Source organism: Salvia hispanica, chromosome 2 (assembly GCF_029641045.1).
Source record: "Salvia hispanica isolate PSC_SH4W2 chromosome 2, Shi_PSC_v1, whole genome shotgun sequence".
NCBI lineage: Eukaryota > Viridiplantae > Streptophyta > Magnoliopsida > Lamiales > Lamiaceae > Salvia > Salvia hispanica.
The window spans coordinates 45192783-45218137 of NC_142693.1; the positions used below are offsets into that span (position 1 = coordinate 45192783).

Genomic DNA, 25355 nt, shown 5'->3' on the forward strand with positions numbered 1-25355 from the left:
GGTTGTGTTTCTCTCTCATTTCCTTCAGCAGTAGGCTTCTCGTTTAGAAAAAACAGATCCTCCATCTGAGGCAGAGGCCTCTTGAGTTCTTCCGCTGAGATGGTGTCACTCAGCACCCTTTCTCTACTAGAATCCCCAATAGGGTTCTTGAGTTGAGGTCCATTATAGGCTGTTCCGGACCGCGGTGTAATCTTACTCACATTTGCCTTTTCAGGTACATGGACTGTATATGGGAATTTCCCTGAGTTCCCTTTCATTTCGCCCACCGAGTTAGCGAGCTGGGCCAACTGCCTATTCATCATATCCATACTTGCCCTATGCTCCTTCTGGGCACTTTGCATTCCTTGCATTGTTTCATTACTGGACTGCAAGTCGTTTTTAATGCTCTGCTGCGAAGCAAGCATCTCTCCCATCATGTCTTCCATAGACCTCCTCGACCTGTTTGGGTGATGGAATTGGTTCGAGCCCTGGTGCTGGTTATACTGGGGTGGTGGGTTTGACTGGTAGCCCGAGAAATTTTGTTGGTTTTGGTTCTGTGGGTACTGATTATACTGGGCAGGAGGGTTGTACTGGTCGTGGTTGTTCTGGTACTGATTTTGGTTTTGGTTGTGGCTGTTATGTTGAGGCCCTAGGTTAAATTGGTTCTGGTTGTTTCGCTGATGGGGTGGCACATAGGCAGGGTTCAGGTTCTGGTTTTGAGGGTTTTGGTTCTGAGGATGCTGGTTTATTCCTACCCAGATAGACTGGTAGTCAGGGTTTGTTGGACCACGGTTGGAATTTTGATTCGGGTGGGGGTTGGGTTGATTTGGAGCCTGATTTTGGTTCTGATTCTGATTTCCATCTCCCCATCGGAAGATTTGGTGGTCCCTCCATGGTGCATCCCTCTGCCTTCCCGGAATCCAATTGCCGTTGGAATTGTAGTATCCTGCGGCATTTGCTTGCTCCACATCTGGCGAGTTGTCCGGCTGATCATATGGTAGTTCTGGGGCCTCTTTGCCTCCAGTCGGAGAAGGTGGTGGAGTGTTCTGCTTGATTGCAGTCAGCAACTCCTTCTTTAATTCCTCCATCTTCAAATCCATCCGTTCCTCCTGGTCAGTAGCTGAAGCACTTGCTACCCTTTCTCTGTTGTACCCATCCCTTGCATTGTCGTACGTCTTCTTCACATTCAACAGCTTGCGTAACACCTTTTTGGCTTACCTGACTCTCAACTAGGTGAAATCGCCTCCGGATGATGAATTCGCCAGATCCTTGGTCTCCTTGTTCATCCCCTCATAGAAGGTGTGGTGCACCTCTATCTCCTTCATGCGATGGTTGGGGCATGACTCCAGAAGACTCATGCACTTCTCCCAGTACTCGCTCAGGGTTTCATCATATTCTTGCCTTATGCACGATATTTTCCTCTTCAATGCACTTGTCTTTGAAGACGGGAAGAACCCAGCTAGGAAAACTGACTTGAAATCGGCCCATGTATTGATGGAGTCGGCTGGCAAGCGCATGAACCAGGTGTTGGCCTCTCCCTTTAGGACAAAAGGTAGGGCCTTCAGTCTGTAATCGTCCTCGCTTGCTCCTGCTGGCCGCCTCTGCGCCTTACAGATCTTGCAGAACTCATTTAAGAATTCGTAGGGTCCCTCTTAACTCTTCCCACAGTACGTCGGTAGGATTGCAATCACGTGGGGTTTCACATCACAGGCGGTCTGGCCTGGGGTGACCACTATGGCTTGTGGGGGATCTCCGTCGGTGTGTGCAGTAAGTGTTGCGAGCTCGGGATCATCCTCACCTTGGTCAGCCATTCTCACTAGTGTTCTTACTGGTTGGGGTGGAATCTCCGGGAGTTGGTACTCTAGATCTTCTTTCTCCTCGTCGCTCCTCGTGCCTAGGTCGGACAGAGCCGTCGACAGGCCAGAACGAGTGGTAACGAGTATTGTTCCTCGGGGAAGTATCCTTGGTCTCCACTGGCAAGGAGCCGAGCCACTTCTCATAAACTGAAAACAAAAAGAATAGAAAATTATAAACAGTATGTACACCAAAAAGATCACACACAATAACAGGTATGAACGCCATCCATCCCCGGCAACGACGCCATTTTGAAGAGTGCCTTTTCTCGGTTTTCGTATGGTTTTTGGAATGTATCCAACTGATCAGGAAGAGATTCCCGACCCAGCTGAGTCGTTGGAACGACAACAGGGACCTGGCTTCAAACAAGTTTACTCAACCCACTTCTACTGATTAGTATAGTGGAGGTAAGGGTCAAATCCCACAAGGATGGACACGTTCGGATAACTACGGTGACTTTCCTGGGTGTTTTTGGTTAGCTACCACGCTTGGGTTGAGAATTTACCTAGGCAAGAAATAAAGATGGTACTCTACTGACTAGTAGGCGTGAAAATAACAAGCATGTGTGGTGTTCGTGAAAATAGGGGACAAGGTGTCTCAGATGCATATGAAAAGTAGACAGTTACTAAAAGAGGAAATTTAGACAACAAGGTATATCTGGTGGCTGGGTGGCTCTCTGACAGGTCTGGACAGTACAACTGAAAAGTAGGGAACAAAAGCAAAAGTAACTTTAAAGTAAAGTGGTCCAAACTAAAGTTGATTTTGACGTTTTCTTCTTCACCAAGTATTGACAAAAATCATATGAACATAAACACCATGACTAAACTCAGATTCATAACTTCAAACTCAAGATCCATTGATTAAAATGCTCAAACTTAAAATGAAAGGTGAAACTGCAGTTTTTACTTCTACTGACTAACATGCAAGATGGTGATTATAATGCAGAACGAAGACTCATGCACGAAAATTAGACTGAAACATAACTACAACCTCAAATCAACAATTCCAGACAAGAAAACACTTAGATATTAAAAGCAACGATTAGATCTAACTTTCCTAGGCATAATGAAGCAAACTCGAACCAAAGCGACATACGAAATAGAAACTTCATAACTTAAACGTTGGATCTTCACCGAGTATTTCAAAAGGCAACAAAGATAAATGTTTGCGACAAATCCAACGACGAAAACAGGTAAAGATTAAGCTAGAAAGCAAAATAACGATTGTTTTGCCACTCCGGGCGATGATACTGCTATACTACTACGGCAACTGGCTGGAACGGCGGATCGATGACTTCTCTGGCAGACTCTTGGACGTCAAGTGACCATAGCTGTGGCGAGGAACGAGAGATTGGACAATGCTGAAGGACTGATCTTCTAGAGAGAATTCTACTAAGTGTGTTTTGAGAACCGAGAACTTAGAACTCTTAACCGAACTCTAAGGAACCAACTCTATTCTCTCTCTCCAAGTGGCTTCTTTTATAGGGAGGCTTGCCCTTGCTTTTAGGGTAGACTTCCTTCACGTTTTGACTTTTCTGCTCTTGTTAATGATCATCTCAGCTATCCTTCTTCTCCATCTCGAGCCTTTTATCTGGCATGCCTCCTGGTCAGTATTGCACCCTTCTGGCGCCCTTTTCACTTGCGTCACCTGAATCGTCTTCTACTGACTTGGATCCCTTAATCCTGCACACTTGAGCAACTGTTTTGCAGATAATACATGCATTTCATGACATACTGACCAGTAACCAAAGCTTAGAATACGACTTATCATGGATCGAGTAGAATCGACGCATATCGTTGCTATCTTACAAGGGGAATGGGCTGTCCGGCAGCTCTCAGACACAAAATCGCCCTTGTCAAAGTCTTGGGGCGAGGATTCTCATTGACATTTTCTACCATCCCACGAGAAGGCAACAAACCGGCTGGGGAACTGGCCAAACGAGGGACCGAAGTGACTTTCTTACATACTTTTGATGAGGAAACATGCCCCAAAATAGTCAAAGCTTTGATAAGGCTGGAACATTTAGAGGTCCCAAACCTTCGTTTGGATCCTTAAAATCAGAATCTGGCTGGAGTTCGCAGATGTGTAGCTGCTTTGCACCATGTGTTTCCCTCCTTCTTTGCCTTTTTTTGGTTGATAGCATTGTAGCCTAGAGTAGGCCAAGGTCCGTCACATTAGCGATTGGATCCGTCACATTAGCGATTGGACCGCCCCCTACTCTAGTGATTATTTCTCCAAGGTACACCACTTTTGGGTGTGTCCTAGCATTGTAACCCATGCTTTTAGAAATATAGGGATGAGGGTCCCTCGAACCCTCCACCGGAAGGTGTTTGATAAAAATAAAAAAAAAAATTTTAAAAAAAGAGGACAGGAGAGAGGTATTACTAACTTAACCTATTGCATAGTTTAGAGTATAAATCATGCTTGGAAATAGAGAGTTACTCCGTGAATGTTTATAATCAATGCAGGAGTACCATTTAATTTATGCCATGAATGTATCATGAACATTTGAACCAATAAACATTACATGCATCTTTTTCATGTATTGCTATTAGTTGTGTTGCAACCAACCAAACGTCTTACAAACTGCAATAACTACGATTTTTTTAAAAAAAACAATGTTCTAGTAGCAGAAATTAACCATCATCTAATATTGTTGGGTTTTTTTATATGCAACTGATATTGATTTGCTTTTGAATAATTAACCAAGAAATTAATGATGCAATGCGTGTATACCACATTAATGAAAGACGAGACCTTAGTGAAAAAGATCTTCTGTTACTATACTGCTTTCCCTTCATCATCAATGGAGAATCATTTCTCATTTAACAGTGTCTCCCTTTCCAACATCATCACATAAGACATAAAGTTAGGAGTAAAGGCCAAAATTGGTCCTGAACATATGGTCATTTTATCTTTTAGGTCCTAAACTTTATCTTTTGGATTTTTTGGTCCTGCACATATGGAAATTTGATCATTTTGGTCCCTCCGTCAATAGTTCCGTTAAAAACTAACGGTCAACTCGATTTTGACCAAATTAAACGCCTAATTCTGATTTTTAATTCACTAATTAATATCCTAATTATATTTAGGAATATCCATTTAAAATTAAATGGATATGTAACATTAACACCAAAATTTACTACTCTTAATTAACTGCCCAAGCTACATGACAGTAATTTCTGAGTATCATTATAACCTCTGAAATCAAATGTGCATAGCATAGCAGTCGGAATTTGGATCAAAATAATTTCATTTTGATGTTTCATACACAGAACTCCAACTATGGATCAAACTGCTAAAACAGATCAGAACTTGCAACTCTGAATTCCAATATGAAAGCAGAGATCCAAGAACATCATGTAAGCTCTGAATAAAATCAGGAACTGAATCGAATATGGAGAACCAAAATCACGTATAAATTGTACTCGTATTGAAAAAAAAAGTTCTATAATCATGTGGAGTAGTACCTAAACGAATAAGATCTGACTAAACTCAACCCCCAAAATTGATTTTTGAAGAAGAAAATGGAGACACAGAGAGAGGTTGAATTGCGCCTATTTCATCAGATCTCATCTTCCCCTTGGCAGCCTTCTTATTGCTGCTAACTGTCTTCTTAATCCCGCCCCCTTTCCCTTTGCTGCCGAAGACGAAGGCGTCGAATCAATCCTACCGGTCCTCCTCCTCCTCCTAATGGAGACGCGGCGCTGGATGAAGGCACGCCGACAACCGATCCAGCATCTACTTGGTGGATCGCTTTGACCAGCAAATCGAGGCCGCGGTAATACCGGATGAGATTGACAAGAGTGGGAGGAGCCTTCGGAAGAAGCAAATGAATGAGCGGCGGTGATCGATGAAGACGATGATGATGAAACAGAGCAATCTGGGGCGTGTTTACGGTCTCGCATTCTCACTGAATGGATATTTGTTAAAATAATTAGGATATTAATTAGTGAATTAAAAAATAGAATTAAGAGTTTAATTTGGTCAAAATCGGGTTGACTGTTAGTTTTTAACGGAACTATTGACGGAGGACCAAAATGATCAAATTTCCATATGTGCAGGACCAAAAAATCCAAAAGATAAAGTATAGGACCAAAGAGGTAAAATGATCTTATGTTCAGGATCAAATTTTGGCCTTTACTCTAAAGTTAGCTAGATAAAATATATGGAGTACTAAAAGAAAGCAAAACATGTAATGCAAAATAAAGCAGTACATTGCCAAAACAATTCAACTTCTGGTTTTCATTAAGCAAAGGCTCTATTCGTATAGCATTGCAATTCAGTGGTAGCAGATCAACACTCAATGCACATAGACGTTACTTAGTTGACGTGTTTCCAACAAACTTAAATATTAGAAAGGACAGGGGACATATTATTAGGGCGCGTTTGGTTGCTGTGATAGTATTGTTTGTGATAGTATTGACATATCTGATATTCAATGATTGTGTGATGAGATTTATATCAAGGTTGATGTTTGGTTGGTCTGCTAGCATCCCCCTTGATAAGTTCCATGGTGTTTGTTTGGTAATGAATAAACTACCGATACAAATAAGCATGGACAAATATGTCCTCATAAAAATAATGTATTGGCACATTTGTCCTTATAAACCCTATTTCTTTTTGAGAACTCTCATTTAAAAAGCCCGCCTACATCTTCCGCCAAAATTCGCACGGCTCATCGATAATCAACTCCTTCGACGGCTGCTGCTCTGTTCCCTTCCGATAATCGGGCTTCCGTGGTTTCGTGTTGATCTACACAGGTATGTTCCGAAAGCTGTTGTCGTGTATTTGAGGTAGAATGCTTCGTATGTGCGTTTTATTATGTCCGATATGTTTGTCATCTGTGCAAATTTTGAAGTGCCTCTTCATACTGCAATCGACAATAGTCGTGTTGTCGGATTTGTGCCTGTTTTGATATCGTATTTTACAGTAGCTCCGAAGTGTTTCGTATAACTTAGGGTGTTCTGGGTCGTTTTGATACCATCGCACATTTGTCAAATTCCCTGATAATGTATGGGGTGCATTGTTGTGTTCTCTGTGTTCTCGGAGATGGGCTTGACATGTGTTGAATTCAATTAATCATTATTGATTCACCAATCTGATGTGATGAAGTTTTTGTCTTAATTGCTGACTGATTCTTTGATGCAACATTAGTCTTCTACCAAAGAGCCTTACTCTTGTGAAAAATGGCCTCCGAACAAATGGGTGGTAGTGATGATGAAGGTCTCCCCATACCAGAGGGTAATATTACTTCACATCAGTGGCATATGCTTATGTTGTTGTGCTGACTATGGGTTGCAGGTAGCAATGAGGTTGGCAAAGGCAAGTCCATCAAATCGGACAGGTCAAGGCGCGTCTGGTCGGTGCGGGAGGAGGAGATCCTCATGGCAACATTGAAGGATTTGACAGCGAATGGATGGATGTCCGGTAATGGCTATCGAGTTGGGTATTTAACTCGTATCAAGGAGGCGATCAAGCGTGAATTCCCAAAGACTAATATCCAACCTCACCCCCACATCTATTCGAAGATAACTACTTGGAGGCGAAACTATGGCTCCCTCAAGATGATGCTTAATTATAGTGGGATTGGCTTTAATTCAGATGGTCAGTACAAGATAGAATGTGACGATGAGCAGTGGGCACAATTCGTTAAGGTTGGTGCTAGTTTAGTGACCATAACAATGCATCTGTAATAAGTTGGAAATGTGGTGATTATATTGAATTGTTTGTCAAGAGCCAGTTCCTACATATGTATGTAATAGTTGTGTTGATTACTTTGTGCAGAAAGATAGTAACGCAAGGTACATGAGGAACAAGTCTTGGCCTCAATTTGAAGACTGGAAAGAGGTATTTGGTCAAGATCGTGCTGATGGTGTGAAATGTGTTGATCTAGGCGATTCAGTTCGAACAATCTACGGAAATAAATTCGACTTGCCCGATGATGCGGGTACATCCCATACTATCACACTCGAGGAGCTATTCCCTGATGAAGTATTTCCCCCTGGTATTCTCCCAGAGATGATAGACGAGAGTCAATCTGCTACTGAGGGAGATGGGGCTGTAGCTGGGGCTGGTGAGGTGGCTGGGGCTGGTTCGAACTCAGGCGCTGGGAGTGGATCCAACTCAGGAGCTGGGGTTGGGGCAGGTTCTGGGTCAGGGGCTGGTACTGTCGCTGGCTCGGGGTCACGGCCTGCTGGTTCGGGAGCAGGGGCACGTGCTGCTACTGTGGCAGCTCCGAAGGTGTCGAAGAAAGTTGTTAGAAAAAGGAAGATGGATGATAAGCTTGACGGAGTCCTTGCACTAATGAGCCAAATTCACACCGACACAAATGACCGATTGAAAGAAATTTCATCTAGGATTGGTTATGACTTCGACCTTAGTACTAAGCGGACTGAAGTGTTTGAGCAACTCAAAGGCACCCCGGGCCTAACTTTGAAACAACAATTCTACATATCAAAGAAACTAGTGAAGGAGCCGGAGCTTATGGATCTGTTTCGGGGCTTGCCAGAGATTACTCGAGGTGCCTTTGTCTTTGACCTACTGGAAATTGATCAGATGCTTTAGTCGAAGAAAGCATGAAGGTAACGTTCTCTGGGTACTTTATTTTGGATAACTAGATGGGAGCTTTTTTGTCAATGATACTTTTGAAGAGTTGTCTAAGCATTTACACATGGTGTTGGTATATGTTTGGTCACAACTCTCTTCTTTTGTATAATCTTTTGTATCTACTAAAACCATTCGAACCTTCTGTATTAGGGTGAATGTGTGCGATATTCTGTAAACTCCCAAACTTCTGGAACCCTTCATTTATTAACTCTATCTATTATCAGTGGGTATATTTTGATTATTTGTTTGATTATTTGTTTTGAAGCATTTGGTCATATGACTCCTATTCATAAGTACCATATCACAATCACTAGCAAGTAGCAACAATCTATTCTCAATTAATATACATATAATTTTCCTCTAACTTATCTTTAATTATTATTGACATGCAATGGATAAAAATACATACGTGTTGATTAATAAGATACACTCATGCTTTGCATGTATGAATTAAAAAAAATGCTTATAAATTTTGGTGTACTTGTGGAATTAAACACATATTTCAAAATATTATATGATTTCATAACGTGGCATCTTCAACAATATTTGATATTGAATTAATTACTTTTGCACACAATTATGTAGTTGTTTTTAATATGATCTGATTATTGCATTTTGATAACATCTTTTAGTTTACTTTATTTGACCAATAAATATGGCAATAAAATATACTCATTATACTTTTTTATTGATACGTGCAACACCGTCTATCACCAATTAAATATAGCCAAAAAAATGTATAAAACGTGTAGAAATAAATTAATTTGATTGATTTTTAGATAATACTTTTTTATATTACATATACGCCAAATTGGCTAATGCAACAAAATTGATTTGTTGAATTTTTAAATAATAATGTTTTATGATTGTACAACAAATTAGCAATTAAATGTTAATATTCCTAGTACAAATAAATTGATTTTATTGCCAATATGATATTAAATTTGTGTATAACGTGCACAAGGTAACTAGCACATATAAATCTGCTTTTACTTCCCGATAATTTTGCAAATTTTTAACCTCATAAAGACTAACTAATAGGGTTTAGGGATGAGATTTTATTCTATTAAATATCCAAACAATTATATTTTGTATGGACTCCTGTATTGGTATATGCTATAAAAACTTGTTTATTTATGAAGCAAGATCAAGCATACATTTGGCCGTATTTATAAAAGGAGAACTAATTGTCCTCATAAAATGAAAATGAGCTTAACGCAAATGATTGCATATCCATGGCCTCTTATGAAATTGAGAAGGAAAAATAATTGTTAGAAAAAGCAAGTTGCATTACAGTTCGCAAACATTATGTTTAAACACACAGCAAAACACAAACCCTATGAATATCCAAGAAATAAAATGCAAGAATTAATCGAAGACATCTGCACATCCTCGTTTACATGTTCTGTCTCTCCTCCCACATTGCTCTCGCCAAATCGTACCTTTTCCTATTCCACGCAGCTGACGGTTCCACACTGTTGATATGATCAACAGCAGCTTGCTCTTGATCCGTTTCATCTCCATCGTCGTCGTGGGTACCCAACTCCTCCTCGATCGGATCAACCGCCATCTGATCGCGAATGAAATTGTGAAGTAAGAAACAGGCTATAATCAAGCCTGTTTGCACCTCAATTGGATAGAAACTGGCTGAACGGAGTATACCCCATCGCATCTTCAACACCGCGAATGATCGCTCGATCACATTTCTAGCCTTGCTGTGTCTCAAGTTAAACAGCTCCTCGGGCGTTTGAGGTGCTTGGGTACCAGGACCCCATTCCTTCAAATGATACCGGACTCCTTTAAAAGGGGTCACAAAGCCTTCGGCATTCGGGTATGCATTATCACAAAGATAGTAACATCCTGTATCCGTGGATAGAAAAAGTGTACAATGAGCTTTCAAACAGTTAACTACATCGGCTAATCCTATATGCACCAGCAAGTATTGTATTAAATCAGAGCAACACCTTTTGGCACCTTGAGACCCAATGGTCTGGTTATTGCGTCACGCAATATCCTTGAATCCCCCGCAGATCCCTCCCATCCTGGTAGGATATAAACGAAGCGAAGATGCGGGTCACATACGGCTAGTGTGTTGGTTGTGATGTGACCTTTCCTGTTCCGATACCTTTCTGCGTCGGCAACAGGGACTCGTACATTGATATACGTTCCGTCTAAGGCACCTAAACACCCCTGCATTGGATTGATAATGTAATCAATGGGTTATATAAACTGTAGGACCGTAGAATTGAATAGCTTAAGCTGAATGGAAATAATATTCTAACCTTAAACCAACTCCAACGCTGGTCATTGCAACTGTCATCAATAGGACTTGGCTTAACCAAAAACAAGTTGTAAAGCATGAGCACACCACGAAGGACAATATGTATATATCTCGACACAGTGTGGGACGACCGCATGAAGTCATACCCAACTATACGAGTTTTCTTATGGTGGGACAGAACACATAGGAACATGGCAACTTGTTCTTCAACAGTGACAAATTTTTGATCGATTAACCCTGCACGATCACGAAGTAGACGGCATAGTCGGCCAAACGTGTTCCTATCCATCCGTAAATTATCTACGCAGGCGCGATCTGTGAGACGGACTAGCCTATCTAACTGCTTCACATGAGCAGGAATTGAATCCAGCATTTCGGTTGGATCATCAACGCACCAACGTTTGCGCTTGCGGGTATTTGGTCCAATTAGAGTGATGATGAAGGAAATCAACAACAAATTAATTTGAAGATTACTTAATAACTCCTCAAGCAAAATCAAAACGGTTGTCATCTCATCACGCCTCCGGCCAACCTGATCACGGAACACATAAAAACAATTGGTGTGAATCAATGACTAACATATAGAAATTCAAACACACGCGAATATCAGTTCCACGATATTCAGATCATCAAATACTCTGTGCAAATGCAGCACCAATGAATTCCCACAGAATGCAACACCAATGAAAACCCCCAACAAAATTCAGCACAATTGCAACACCTAATTCGCAGCTTTTATATGTTGCAATTTGCTAACCAAATGAAACCAATGCAACACAATGTAGAAGTATTAAACAAAGTTAAATCCAAATTCAACAAAGCAAAAAACATCTGAATTGGGAAGAAGTATATTTGCTCAAAACCTACAGGGTAATCGCAAATCTGAGCTTAAATTCATAACAATTCACATAAGTATATAATACCCAACCACATATGCACGGACATTTGCAACACATTTCTATTTAATAGGCAATGCAGTAGATTTCATTTTGCAAGCGTCGATGTAAATTCGCTGGGAATTTTGTGTACCTTGCGGAATTCGTCTTCACCGGGCATGGGTAATCACTTCAAAATCGAGCCCAGATAACGATTTCTCTGAGATTGGTCGACGACGCTGCAAAATCAAACAAAAATTGTAAAGCTACTAAAAAATGAATCGAATGTTCTTACAAAATCAAAAGGTTTCACAAAAACAATAGCCGACCCTTTTCTATCGATTGAGGCTAAAAATTGATGGAGTGAAGGGGTATAATGGTGACTTGGCCGAATTTGCACAAGCCGGCTTCACGAGATTGAGGTTTATCGGGGGGGAAGACCTAGTTAGGAATATACGGCGAAATGTAGTAGCTATCATAAATGTTTCCGGGTCATGATTTGTTTACCGGGTCTACTACATAGTATATCGGTACAACCAAATACCTGATATATGTCCGATAGGCGGCCCTATCAAGGCCTATCAGTACAACTAAACGCGCCCTTATGAACTTACACAGTTTCAAGAATTTCATCAAAGAGGAAATTTAAGAGCCTATGCTTTTCCGAAGGTTTCAAAGATTCGTAATCAGATGCCTTCTCTAAGCATTCCAGTCCCTTTGTTTTAACAAAGCTTGGAGACTCAGCGAAGCAGTTCTTAAGTGCACTGAACCATGTGGTTTTTTTCCAGCTGATGGACTTAATTTTCCACATCTATATAGAAAATGGAAAATGATTAACAACTTATCCTTGTAAAAGAAAATAAATGTTTGACAATTTACAGAAAGTGGGTCATACTGTAAAATAGATAGTAGGTGGATATGAAACTGGACTGTCACAGAAAATATTCCTTGGCGTGAAACAAGCCTTATGGTTGCTACTTATGATATACAAGGAAAACCTTAGTGGCCAAGGTATTGGTGTACGCTACATATGATATACAGGGTAAATAGAGTTGTAGAAATTACAAGTGTACGATTAAGTGTAGACGATCATACTTATCGATTCTTATATACAAATAGCAATTCAATATAAAAGTACAAGAGATTGATTGAGTTAAATTGCAGATTTACCATAACGAGTATCAGAAACAGAAAACAAAATGAGTATCAAAAGTAGGGGTTGCAAGTAAAATCAGTTGCCTTTCCAAAAGCAGCACAAAATTCTAAAAACTGCAATGTATTCCCAACATCTTCCGCTGATACATCAAGTCCAGCTACATTTTTCAATTCTATCCCCAGAGGCATTGGTATGTTATGCTGCTTTAAAACAACCAGGGTAGTTGCAGATTCAATTTCATCTCGCGTTGTGTTATCATCTTCTAAACGCTTTACAACATCTGGATTGCGTCTGACTTTGAGTTTTACTTCTTGTTTAGATACTAATTTTCTAGGACTTGTCGAAGAGGCATAACCCTTCTTACCATCATATTTCTTTGATTTTTTGAGTACACTCATTTCATCAGCATCTTTCTTAATTTCCAGCTCATATGATCTACACCTCTTCATTTTGTTTGACTTCTTTTTATTACAGTTGTGCATTTCTGCAATAGCTTCCTTTTTATAAACTTTCTTGGACTTGTTGGCAGTAACGGAATTTTCCTTCCCCCGCTTTTTAGAGCCAAAAACAAGTGTCAAAAAAATTGTTGTTAATGTATGTGGTATAGAAGAAGAAAAGTTTCACCTTATTTGGCAAAGAAGCTTGAAAATGTTGCAACATCTCAGAAACAGATGAAAAACCAGTTGCCTTTGCTGTGTTAATAAGTATACCAGTGGGTTGATGACCTCTTTTCTTCCTAAACAATGTCTCCAATGGTATCACAATTTCACAAATACAAAATAAGAGAGAATTGAGAAGACTCACATGCAAACACTGCAGTTGCAAATGCCTCTACACTTGGGACAGCTCCACTCTCCTAAACCATCTACTTCTTCCGCCTTCTCGCCATACCTAACACATGAACAACTCATAATATATTCATCAAAAACACAGAGAGCAATAATAACCAACCTGTTCAAGAGGCATTTATGACAGTACATAATGGTACATGGCTTGGTGATCTTGTGGTTCTTGCATGCTGCACTGAAATCCCTTGTTTTTTGGCGACACTTGACACCCCAAGATCAAATGTCAGAAATCAAAAACCCATTCTATTCAATAAAGAAAAATAATCAAACCTGATGGCAAGTCTTTCCGTTGACGGAATCATAAATCCGACTACCGACGAGCCGGATTCTGGGGGATTTGCCCGAATCAACCGCCATTATCAACCACAACTCACAATTCTATTTTCTTTGGTCTTTTAAAGTAGGAGTGAGTTTGAATTTCGTAGTCAAAAAATCTAAGCGCCAACCAGCGTTATTCTATTTGCTGCCGCTCTGTAAATCGGATTTGGCAATAATTATCATTTATCACTCTTTTTTCTTCGCCTCAATAATAATTTAGGTAGATAAGAATTGTAACACTAAATTTAAATATATTTTTAGTGAAAATGTCACGTCAAATATGTTTTTGCTTCACCTATTTATATTAAACTCAAATTTAAAATAATATTCTCTATGTTATGCTTCATTCGTTCCATGGTAATCGAGTGGTTTTATTTTCTACACTTATTTTCTACATTTTCACCAAACTATCAAATCAAGGCATTAAGTCATACGTAATCAAAGATGTAAGAGCGTTCTATCATTGACAACTCAGTCTAATATGTCTCTACATATGCATGTTTCATAATTCTCCATGTTAAGCTCATGACAAATTCACATCGGGTTAAAAAAAAAAAAGAAACAGCAAAAAACAACAAAATTTTAACTAAGAAAAACATGTTAAAAACAATAAAAATCCTAATCTCACGGTCCACCACGTCATCTCTCCAAACTTATTCAAAACTAATTGAAGAATAAGTTTGTAGAGTCGGTTGGGACGTGAGAAATATACAAAAGCAGTAAAGATACCTTGAAAATCGGGCTAAGGCTGGACGAGGTAAAATTCCAACAAAAGTTGACAATTTTGGCTGGATTGCGGTGAAACTCTAGCGGAACGCTGGACGAAAATTATAAAGGAAATCAAGTGTATTTTCTGTCTCCTTTATTCTCCTATTTATATTAAGTCACATATTGGGTACAGACAGGAATCTATGGAAGGTTTTGGATATGGGCTCCTCCAATTAGCTTTTTACTAATTAAATTGAACCCCAATTTAATATAAGCTTTAATTTGGAATATTTTGAGCAGCCACTACAGAAATAATATTGAACTCCCCATCCAAATCCGAAATTATAAGTAATCTGGGTTTCCATTGCTTGTCATTTATTTCCCGCGCTTAAGATAGAAACATCCATTAATTAAATTAATGTCTGATATATACTTTATTAATTAATATCTTATTAATTCCAAGAGTGGACTCAGCAAGAAATACTTATTTATTATTCATAGAGTAATCAAACTCCAATTAGCTATGTTCCGAATAATAAAGTCTTATTTCGAGCTTCTCTTGACAATGTTATCAAACGAGACTCACCTCGCACACGATTCAAGTTATGAGCATGATACATGTGATAAGTCGTATTCTAAGCCTTGGTTACTGGTCAGTATGTCGTGAATTACATGTATTATCTGCAAAACAGTTGCTTAAGTGTGCAGGATTGAAGGATCCAAGCCAGTAGGTGGCGATTCGTGTGACGCAAGTGAAAAAGGGCACTAGAAGGGTGCGACACTGACCAGAATGCACGCCAGAGAAAAGGCTCGAGATGTAGAAGGAGGATAGCTGGGATGATTATTTTACAAGGGCAAAAAGGTCAAAATGCGGGAGAAGTCTACCCTAAAAGCAAGGGCAAGCCTCCCTATAAAAGGAGCCATTTGGAGAGAGAGAAAGAGTTCAGTTGGGAGTTTGACAATCACTTAGTAGAATTCTCTCTAGAAGATCCATCCTTCAGCATTATCCTACCTCTCGTTCCTCGCCACAGCCATGGTCACTTAACGTCCAAGAGTCTGCCGGAGAAGTCATCAGTTCGCCTTTCCAGCCAGTTGTCGCAGTAATATAGTAGTATCATCGCCCGGAGTGGAAAAAACAATCTTAATCGCTTTCTTAGTTAAAATTTACTTGTTTTCATCGCTAGTTATTCTGCAAACACTCATCGTTGTTGCCTTTTTGAAGTACTTTGTTAAATTCCAGCTTTTACGTTATGAAGTTTCTATTTCGCATGTCACTTTGGTTTGAGTTTGCTTCATTCTGCCTAGGAAAGTTAGATTTAGTTATTGCTTTCAATTTCTAAGTTTTATTTCTTGTCGAGAGCGGTTGATTTGAAGTTGTAGCTAAGTTAGTCAAGTTTTTATGCATGAATTTCCTTTCTGCGTAGTGATTACCACCTTGCATGTCAGTCAGTAGAAGCAAAAGCTGCAGTTACCGTTTAATTTAAGTTTAAGCATTTTAATCAATGAATCTTGAGTTTGAATTTACGAAACTGAAGTTTAGTTATGGTGTATGTGTTCATATGATTTTTGTCAATACTTGGTGAAGAAGAAAACGTCAAAATCAACTTTAGTTTGAACCACCTTTACTTTTAAGTTACTTTTTACTTTTGTTCCCTACTTTTCAGAGGTACTATCCAGACTTGTCAGAAAGCCCCCAGCCATCAGATACACTTTGTTTTCTAACTTTCCTCTTTTAGTAACTGTCTACTTTCCGTATGTCTCTGATACACCTTGTCCCCTACTTTCACGAACACTCCCATATGTCTGTTATTTTTCCGCCTACTAGTCAGTAGAGTACTTCCTTATTTCCTGTCTAGGTAAAATCTCAACCCAAGCGTGGTAGCTAACCAAACACCCAGGAAAGTCACCACAATTATCTAAACGTGTCCATCCTCGTGGGATTCGACCCTTACCTCCGATATACTAATCAGTAGAAGTGGGTTGAGGAAATTTGTTTGAAGTCAGGTCTCGGTCGTCGTATCAACGACTCAGCTGGGTCAGGAATCTCTTCCTGATCAGTTGGATACACTCCAATTCCACATGCGAAACCATCGAGGACAGAGAACCTAGGCAGCACTTCAAAATGGCGCCGTTGCCGCGGATGGATGGCGTTCATACCTGTTATTGTGTGTGATCTTTTTGGTGTACATACTGTTTATAATTTCCCAGAGGAACAATACTCGTTACCACTCATTCTGGTCTGTCGACAGCACTGTCCGACCTAGGCACGAGTAGCGACGAAGAAAAAGAGGAGCTAGAGTACCAGCTCCCGGAGCTTCCACCCCAACCAGTAAGGGCACTAGTGAGGATGGCTGACCATGGTGAGGACAATCCCGAGCTCGCGACACTTACCGCACATGTCGACGGAGATCCCCCACAAGCCATAGTGGTCACCCCAGGCCAGACCGCCTGTGATGTGAAACCCCACGTGATTGCAATCCTACCGACTTACTGTGGGAAGAGTTATGAAGGACCCTACGAATTCTTAAATGAGTTCTGCAAAATCTGTAAGGCACAGAGGCGGCCAGCAGGAGCGAGCGAGGACGATTACAGACTGAAGGCCCTGCCCTTTGTCCTAAAAGGAGAGGCCAACACTTGGTTCATGCGCCTGCCAGCCGACTCCATCAATACATGGGCCGACTTCAAGTCAGTATTCCTAGCCGAATTTTTCCCATCTTCGAAGACAAGTGCATTGAAGAGGAAAATATCGTGCATAAGGCAAGAATATGATGAAACCCTGAGCGAGTACTGGGAGAAGTACATGAGCCTTCTGGAGTCATGTCCCAACCATCGCATGAAGGAGATAGAGGTGCACCACACCTTCTATGAGGGGATGAACAAAGAAACCAAGGATCTGGCAAATTCATCGTCTGGAGGTGATTTCACCCAGTTGAGAGTGAGTGAAGCCAAAAAGGTGCTACGCAAGCTTTTGAATGCGAAGAAGACGTACGATAACGCGAGAGATGGGTACAGCAGAGAAAGGGTAGCGAGTGCTTCGGCTACTGACCAGGAGGAACGGATGGACTTGAAGATGGAGGAATTGAAGAAGGAACTGCTGACTGCAATCAAGCAGAACACTCCACCACCTTCTCCAACTGGAGGCCAAGAAGCCCCAGCACTACCGTATGATCAACCGGACAACTCGCCGGATGTGGAGCAAGCGAATGCCGCAGGTTACTACAATTCCAACGGCAATTGGATTCCGGGGAAACAAAGAGATGCACCATGGAGGGACCACCAAAATTTCCGATGGGGAGATGAAAATCAGAATCAGAACCAAAATCAGGCTCCAAATCAACCCAACCCCCAACCGAATCAATATCCCAACCGTGGCCCAACAAACCCTGACTACCAGTCTAACTGGGTAGGAAGAAACCAGCATCCTCAGAACCAAAACTCTCAAAACAAGAACCCGAACCCTACCTATGTGCCACCCTATCAGCGAAACTACCAAAACCAAAACCACAATCAAAACCAGAACCAGCACCAATTTAACCCAGGGCCTCAACATAACACCCACCACCAAAACCAAAGTCAATACCAGCACAACCACGATCAGTATAACCCTCCTGCCCAGTATAACCAGTACCCACCGAACCAAAACCAACAAAATTTCTCAGGCTACCAGTCAAACCCACCACCTCAGTATAACCAGCATCAGAGCTCGAGCCAATTCCATCACCCAAACAGGTCGAGGAGGTCCGTGGAGGACATGATGGGAGAAATGCTTGCCTCGCAGCAAAGCATTAAAAATGACTTGCAGTCCAGTAATGAAACCATGCAAGGAATGCAAAGTGCCCAGAAGGAGCATAGGGCAAATATGGATATGATGAACAGGCAGTTGGCCCAGCTCGCTAACTCGGTGGGCGAAATGAAGGGGAACTCAGGGAAACTCCCATCTACAGTCCATGTACCGGAAAAGGCAAATGTGAGCAAGATTACACTGAGGTCCGGAACAGCTTACAACGGACCTCAGCTCAAGAACCCTGTCGGGGAGTCCAGTGGAGAAAGGGTGCTGAGCGACGTCATTCCAGCGGAAGAGCTCAAGAGGCCTCTGTCTCAGATGGAGGATCCGTTTTTTCTAAGCGAGAAGCCTACCGTGGAACGAAAGGAGGAAGAAACACAACCTGGGAATGAGCAACCGGGAGGAGTAATGCCCACATCGAAACCTCCAACCCAGGAGGCTCAAACGGGAAATCCACAAGGATTGACTGGAGAGGCTAAGGGGGAAAAACCGTTTCCATATCGGTTTGTGACGAAGAGGAAGAAAGAAAACCCGGTGGATTTCATGTCGATTTTTGGGAAGCTGGATGTCACCATACCATTTCTCCAAGCTGTGAGATTGCCCCCTCTGGGGAAGTTTATAAAGGAGTTCATAGCCGGGAAGGCCCAGGAAGATGGAAAGATCATGGTGGAGGGAATAGCATCGGCCATTGTACAGGAGAAGCTACCACCCAAGAGAGCCGACCCAGGTATGTTTACCCTACCCATAACAATTGGAGATGTGAAAATCAAGCATGCAATGTGTGATTTAGGAGCATCTATCAATGTTATGCCGTTATCCATTTATAATCGGTTAAAGGGGGTAAAATTGTCGAATACTAGGGTGTTAATCCAATTGGTTGATAGGTCATGTATTAACCCTGAGGGTGTGTTAGAAAATGTGCTGGTCAGGATACAGAACTTTACTTATCCCGCTGATTTTTATGTCATTAAAATGAGTGAACCAGAAGCTAGGGAGTCTAGCGAGATATTGTTAGGAAGATCATTTTTAAGAACGGCTAAGACAATTGTGGATATGGCCGAAGGGACAATATGCATTGACTTTAATGGTGAGAAATTTGTCTTTGACATCAACGAAGCCATGAAGAGACCAATAGATTCTGAAAATCTATGTTATGTTGATGTAATTGACCCCCTAGTCCAAGAGTTTCTTGAGACCGAATTATTGCAGGAAAAGCTCCAAGCCTTGGATGTGTATGCCCAAGCTGATGTGGAAGCAGCCGCATGGTGTGATCTGATCAGTAGCCGAGGGTTGACTGACGAAGAGATCGAGGAAGCAATTATGGAATTCTGTCAGAAGTCAGAACTAGCAGGATCCGTAGGGGCCGTGGTACCGGCCAGTAGGGAGGAAAAATCAGATGCTGAACAGGAACAAGAGGAGGATTCAGAGAAGAACCATTTACCTACAGACACACTACCCCCGCAAGTGGAGTTGAAAAAATTGCCAACAAACCTTAAGTATGCCTACCTAGGGGAGGAAGACTCATTCCCCGTAATCATCAACAGCGGGTTGACTGAACAACAAGAGGCAAGACTACTGACCGTGCTGAGCAAAAACAAGAGGGCTATTGGATGGAGCCTTACGGACCTGGTAGGTATAAGCCCGGACGTCTGCATGCACCACATTAGGCTAGAGGATGGAGCTAAGGTGCATAGGGACTCTCAAAGAAAGGTGAACCCAAACATGCGAGAAGAGATACTGAAGGAAATCTTGAAGTTGCTCTCACTGGGCATTATATACTCGGTGCCAGACAGTGAATAGGTTAGCCCAATCCATATGGTCCCCAAGAAGTCAGGGATCCAGGTGATTAAGAATGAGAGGAATGAACTAGTGCCCACCAGACTAGTTACTGGTTGGCGAATGTGTATAAATTACCGAAAGCTGAACGCTGCAACCAGGAAGGACCACTTCCCCCTGCCATTCATCGATCAAATGCTGGAGCGACTGGCTGGGAGGAAGTACTTCTGCTTTCTGGATGGATACAGTGGATACTTTCAGATCTATGTGAACCCGGAGGACCAGGATAAGACCACGTTCACGTGCCCATTTGGAACCTATGCGTATAGGCGTATGCCATTTGGCCTATGCAACGCCCCCGGTACTTTCCAACGGTGCATGATGAGCATATTCTCGGACTTGATTGAAGACTGTATAGAGATCTTTATGGATGATTTCACTGTCTATGGAGACTCTTTCGACTCGTGCTTGCAACATTTGGATGTAGTGCTAGGGAGGTGTCAAGCAAAGAGTCTAGTCTTGAACTTTGAGAAATGCCATTTTATGGTTACAGAAAGAATTGTTCTAGGACACGTGGTGTCGGAAAAAGGAATCTAGGTGGATCAAGCTAAGGTGGATGTCATATCCAAACTACCTTTCCCTACTGATCAGAAAGGAATAAGAGGTTTCCTTGGCCATGCGGGATTTTATCGAAGATTCATCAAGGATTTCGCCAAGATTGCCCAACCACTCACCAGGCTTCTCCAGAACGAGGTGGAATTCGTCTTCGATGAGCATTGCAAGGCTGCTTTTAACCTCCTTAAGGAAAAATTGATTTCTGCACCAATCATTCAGGCTCCTGACTGGGATTACCCCTTCGAGGTGATGTGCGATGCTAGTGACTATGCAGTGGGGGCCGTGCTGGGTCAGAAGAAGTCACCACAGTTATCTAAACGTGTCCATCCTCGTGGGATTCGACCCTTACCTCCGCTATACTAATCAGTAGAAGTGGGTTGAGGAAATTTGTTTGAAGTCAGGTCTCGGTCGTCGTATCAACGACTCAGCTGGGTCGGGAATCTCTTCCTGATCAGTTGGATACACTCCAATTCCACATGCGAAACCATCGAGGACAGAGAACCTAGGCAGCACTTCAACATGTGATAATTACACGAATAGAATTTGTCTAAATAATCCGCTAAATAGATCGAAATAATTATCTGATTTATTTGACGCACGCTTCTGCTGCCAATCCCTTCACCACTAACTTATTTTCACTCATATTCCTTGTGATGGAGGGAGTATAAAACTAATACTATCTTCGTCCAAACTAAATTGAGGCAAAAATTTTAAGCATTAAGATTAATAAATTGTGTTGGATAGATACAACGAAATAAAATAAGATAAAAAATAATGAAATATGAAAGATATGATGTAGTACTGGTAAATAGATGATTGAATAAAGTAAAAATGATCAGAAGATGTATAAGTTAAAAAATAAACTGGCTTAACTTAGTTAAGACACCTAAAAAAAGGAATATGACTCAACTTCAATTTAGTTAAGACATCTCAAAAAGGAATATGACCAAATTTAGTTAGGATGAAAAGAAAAAAGTATGACACACATCCACTTAACTTTTCTAGTTTCTATTATAGTATTTCTTAAAATCCATTTCAAGTTAAAGTACGACGATCAAGTAAAAATGTGATAATTAATGACGGACGGGTTGGAGTAAATAAAACAGTTACTCCCTCAATCCCTGAAAATTGTCAATATTTCCATTTTTATTTGTCCTTAAAAATTTGTCATATTAAAATATGATTTATATTCTACTGACTTTTTCAGTATTTCTTAAACTCGTGCATGGTTAAACGGTGACAAATTAAGTAATAGTAATCTATCAATATCTAAAGTGGCAGTAGTGTTGATATTCACAGAAATGCCATTGATACACTGTTTAGGCGGGAAAACAGTTGCTGACTGTGTATTTACTTATTTCTATTTTTTAATAACATTGTTTATAATATATTCCCTCCGTACCGCTTAAGATGACACGTTTTCCTTTTTAGTTTGTCCAACTAAGATGACACATTTCCTTTTTTGGAAACCTTCTCCCTCCAATTAATACACCCAACCATTTTTTCTCACTCCTATTAAAATATTCATCTTTCTTTCTCTCTCTATTTTAATACTTATACCCATTTTTCTCTCTCCAATTAAATACTTTAACTAATAACTCCTAAAATCCCGTGCAGACTAATATATGTGTCATCTTAGCCAGACAGTAATAATGATCAGAATAGATACAACAATCTACAATTGCCAATTGGAATGTGAATGGTGGGTGCGCATGTGACTGGTTACAAAGAGGTCTTCCATAATTCCAATTTCCAATGCAGCTTCCGAATTTTTTTGTCTATAATTTATTTGTACCTGAAATAAATTTAATTTGGTTAGTGCTATCATTTTGAAATAATTCTGGAATTATTACAATAGAAATTTACCAAATCGAAAAAAAAGATAAGTACGACTAAATCTTGCAGTATTTAGTCAGATTTATAGGGAACTAATATAATTATTAAGAAACATAATATAATTAGCATTAAAACATGATTCATCTGTAATATTATTAACATTAAAACATGGTTCAGCTGTACAGATTATATCTAATTATTAATCCCTCTGTTCCGTTTAAGATTGACACGTTTTCCTTTTTAGTTTGTCCCAACTAAGATGACACATTTCCTTTTTTAGTAACTTTCTCTCTCCAATTGAAACACTCAACCACTTTTTCTCACTCCTATTAAAATATTCATCTTTCTTTATCTCTCTCTACTTTAATACTTACACCCACCTTCTCTCTTCCCAATTAAATACTTTAACCAATAATTCCTAAAATCCTGTACCGGCTAAGCAATGTGTCATTTTAGCCGGGACAGAGGGAGTAGTATTGAAAGTAATTCAAGTGTGCTGCACTAGAAACAAGAATCCTGTACAGATGAATGCTGCCAAAAAGTAATAAGGATGGGTATGGGCGTGTTTTGCATTAGAAACAAGAATTTCTCATGTTTCCAATGCTAGTGATGGATTATTTAATTGAAACATCAAAATATGCATAGTTAAAACACGTATTAAATGTGACTTGTATTGCGAAAGACACAATTTTAATACCTTCTTCTGGAAAATAATGAACCTTGAATTTGTCATCCTTGATTTTGGAACCTTGAATTTCTGCCAATGATTTAGTTGTTAAGATGAAATAATCGAAAAAAGTATTTTGGAAAGAGTGATGCTAAATGGCCACATTATGGGCAGCCATACAAGGCTAAATTAGTAAATTTAAGTGTTAGTTATTAAATAAAATATTAGTTAGAGTTAGTGGATAAATGAAAATTACATATATATCCTTGATCTTATTTTAGTATTTTTAATTCCCTTAATCCCTTTATCTCGATTCTCGCTGACGAGAGAGAAGTCATGTGTTTCAAATTTTGAATTAAAAATAAGTACTCCCTCCGTTCCATAGTAATGGAGGCAAAACTTTTCGGCACGAAAATTAAGAAAAATTGTGTTAGGTGAGTTAAGTAAAGAGAGAATAAAGTGGAAAATGAAAAAGACAGAGAGATGAAGATAGAAAAAAGTAAGAGAGAGTAAAGTAGGTGTGGAAAAATGTGTTGACTTTTACTAAAAAGGGAAATGACTCTATTACTATGTAACAGACGGAAATGGAAAAATGTCTCTATTACTATGGAACGGAGGGAGTATTTAATAGCCTCAAGTTGGAATTTGAATCAAAGCATACTATAATTAATTGATTTTCTTATTAAATGCCCATACATTAATATAAGTATAAAGGCGTATTTAGTACCACTTATTAGTGAAATTTAATCCATGAAAATGTGATCTATATTCTCTCATGTACATGCACACGCCCTAATAAAGCTTAATTATGGTACAATCAGTTTGACAAAAAAAAATAAAAATTATGGATTAATAAAAAAATTATGAATAAACCCCAAAAAAGAATATAATTCATAATGAAAATGTAAACAATAAATAGAATATAAAAAATAATGTTCTTAACTCGGAATGAGTATTCTTAGAATAAATAATGAATGATAAGCTCAAAAATAGAATATAAAAAAAAATTATTTTCAGTTTAGTTGAGTAGTCTTAGAATAAAATATAGTACTTGTATTCATAATTGTACTTGCTATAGCATAATACTCCAAATATTTGATATGTGAATTAATATTTTTTTACTGTAAATTCACCTATAGACTAATAGAAGGAATTGGTGTGAAATCAATCTTGAAAGATTGTATTGATGAACTTTGTCTCGATTTAAAATTTGAGTATTCTAATGGGTATTTGATTCGATTGAAAATTATGAATTAAGTTTGGAATTTTTATTATTAGTAATATTACTATATTAGATTAAATTGATTTTTTTTAATTCATAAAATAATTTTAGATTAAATTGAACAAATGAATTGATTTTAGGCTTGTTTTAACTTTCATTTTATCTTACATTTTACCTTACACTCAATTAAATAACCTAATCAAATATTAGATTAATCAATTTTTAGATGAGAAAAAATTCAATAATTTAATCTATCTATTTTTTGATATTTGAATTGAACCACCTTTAAATTTTTATTTAATCAAATTTAAATCTCCTTATAAAATTTTACCAACTAGGTAGATAAGAATAATTCAATGGTTAATCTATATGTTTTTAAAATTATAACTTAAAATTTTATTTAATTGATTTTAGGCTTGTTTAAACTTTTATTTTATCTTATAATCCTTTCGTTTCAGCGAAGATGTTCCATTTTTTTTTGGTTTGTTCAACCCAAAATGACTCAATTCTAAAAATAAAAATAACTTTACCTCTACTTTATTTTATCCACGTAACATACAAAATATAATGACATAAAATCTCATGTCATTCAAAAAATAGATCATCCTCCTTAGGACGGAGTGAGTACTCAATTCAGCCCAGTCAAATATTAGATTCAATTCATGAACAAGAAAAATTCAATAATTAATCTATCTATAATGATATATTAAAACTGAACCACCTTTAAATTATAATGCAATCAAACTTAAATCTTATTATAAATTTTTATAAATTAAATAGTTGGATAAGAATAATTAAATGGTTACTCTATCTATTGTGTAGTGATA

At 39.3% G+C, this 25355-nt stretch overlaps 2 protein-coding genes and 1 pseudogene across 3 annotated transcripts; 1 reads left to right on the forward strand and 2 right to left on the reverse strand.

The window, feature by feature from the left end:
* LOC125196046 (uncharacterized) overlaps nt 1–25355 on the reverse strand; it is a 153624-nt pseudogene that overhangs the window by 89718 nt on the left and 38551 nt on the right.
* On the forward strand, nt 7023–8454 carry LOC148932504 (uncharacterized). Of its 2 annotated transcripts, XM_089063609.1 has the most exons (4): nt 7023–7077; nt 7138–7490; nt 7621–7909; nt 8045–8454. In XM_089063609.1, the coding sequence occupies exons 1-4, from the start codon at nt 7023–7025 to the stop codon at nt 8398–8400; spliced, it is 1053 nt and encodes a 350-aa protein (XP_088919735.1). In that variant the 3' UTR covers nt 8401–8454. The 2 variants fall into 2 exon arrangements, with proteins under 2 accessions (XP_088919735.1, XP_088919736.1); XM_089063610.1 differs by lacking the exon at nt 7023–7077 and having other exon boundaries at nt 7221–7490; nt 7621–7867; nt 8042–8454.
* On the reverse strand, nt 12209–13959 carry LOC148932505 (uncharacterized). The gene is made up of 6 exons (XM_089063737.1): nt 13873–13959; nt 13706–13803; nt 13559–13645; nt 13379–13490; nt 12838–13305; nt 12209–12409 (listed from the first exon to the last, which is right to left on the reverse strand). Exons 1-6 carry the CDS (start codon nt 13957–13959, stop codon nt 12209–12211), a joined length of 1053 nt encoding a protein of 350 aa, XP_088919863.1.

Coding starts and splice junctions, on each gene's coding strand:
- LOC148932504 (XM_089063609.1), top strand. CDS start 7,023: ATGGCCTCCGAACAAATGGGTGGTAGTGATGATGAAGGTCTCCCCATA. Junction 7,078..7,137: donor AGGTCTCCCCATACCAGAGG/GTAATATTACTT, acceptor TATGGGTTGCAG/GTAGCAATGAGGTTGGCAAA. Junction 7,491..7,620: donor AGTGGGCACAATTCGTTAAG/GTTGGTGCTAGT, acceptor TACTTTGTGCAG/AAAGATAGTAACGCAAGGTA.
- LOC148932505 (XM_089063737.1), bottom strand. CDS start 13,959: ATGGCGGTTGATTCGGGCAAATCCCCCAGAATCCGGCTCGTCGGTAGT. Junction 13,646..13,705: donor CATAAATGCCTCTTGAACAG/GTTGGTTATTAT, acceptor TTCATGTGTTAG/GTATGGCGAGAAGGCGGAAG. Junction 13,306..13,378: donor AAGCTTCTTTGCCAAATAAG/GTGAAACTTTTC, acceptor GGCTCTAAAAAG/CGGGGGAAGGAAAATTCCGT.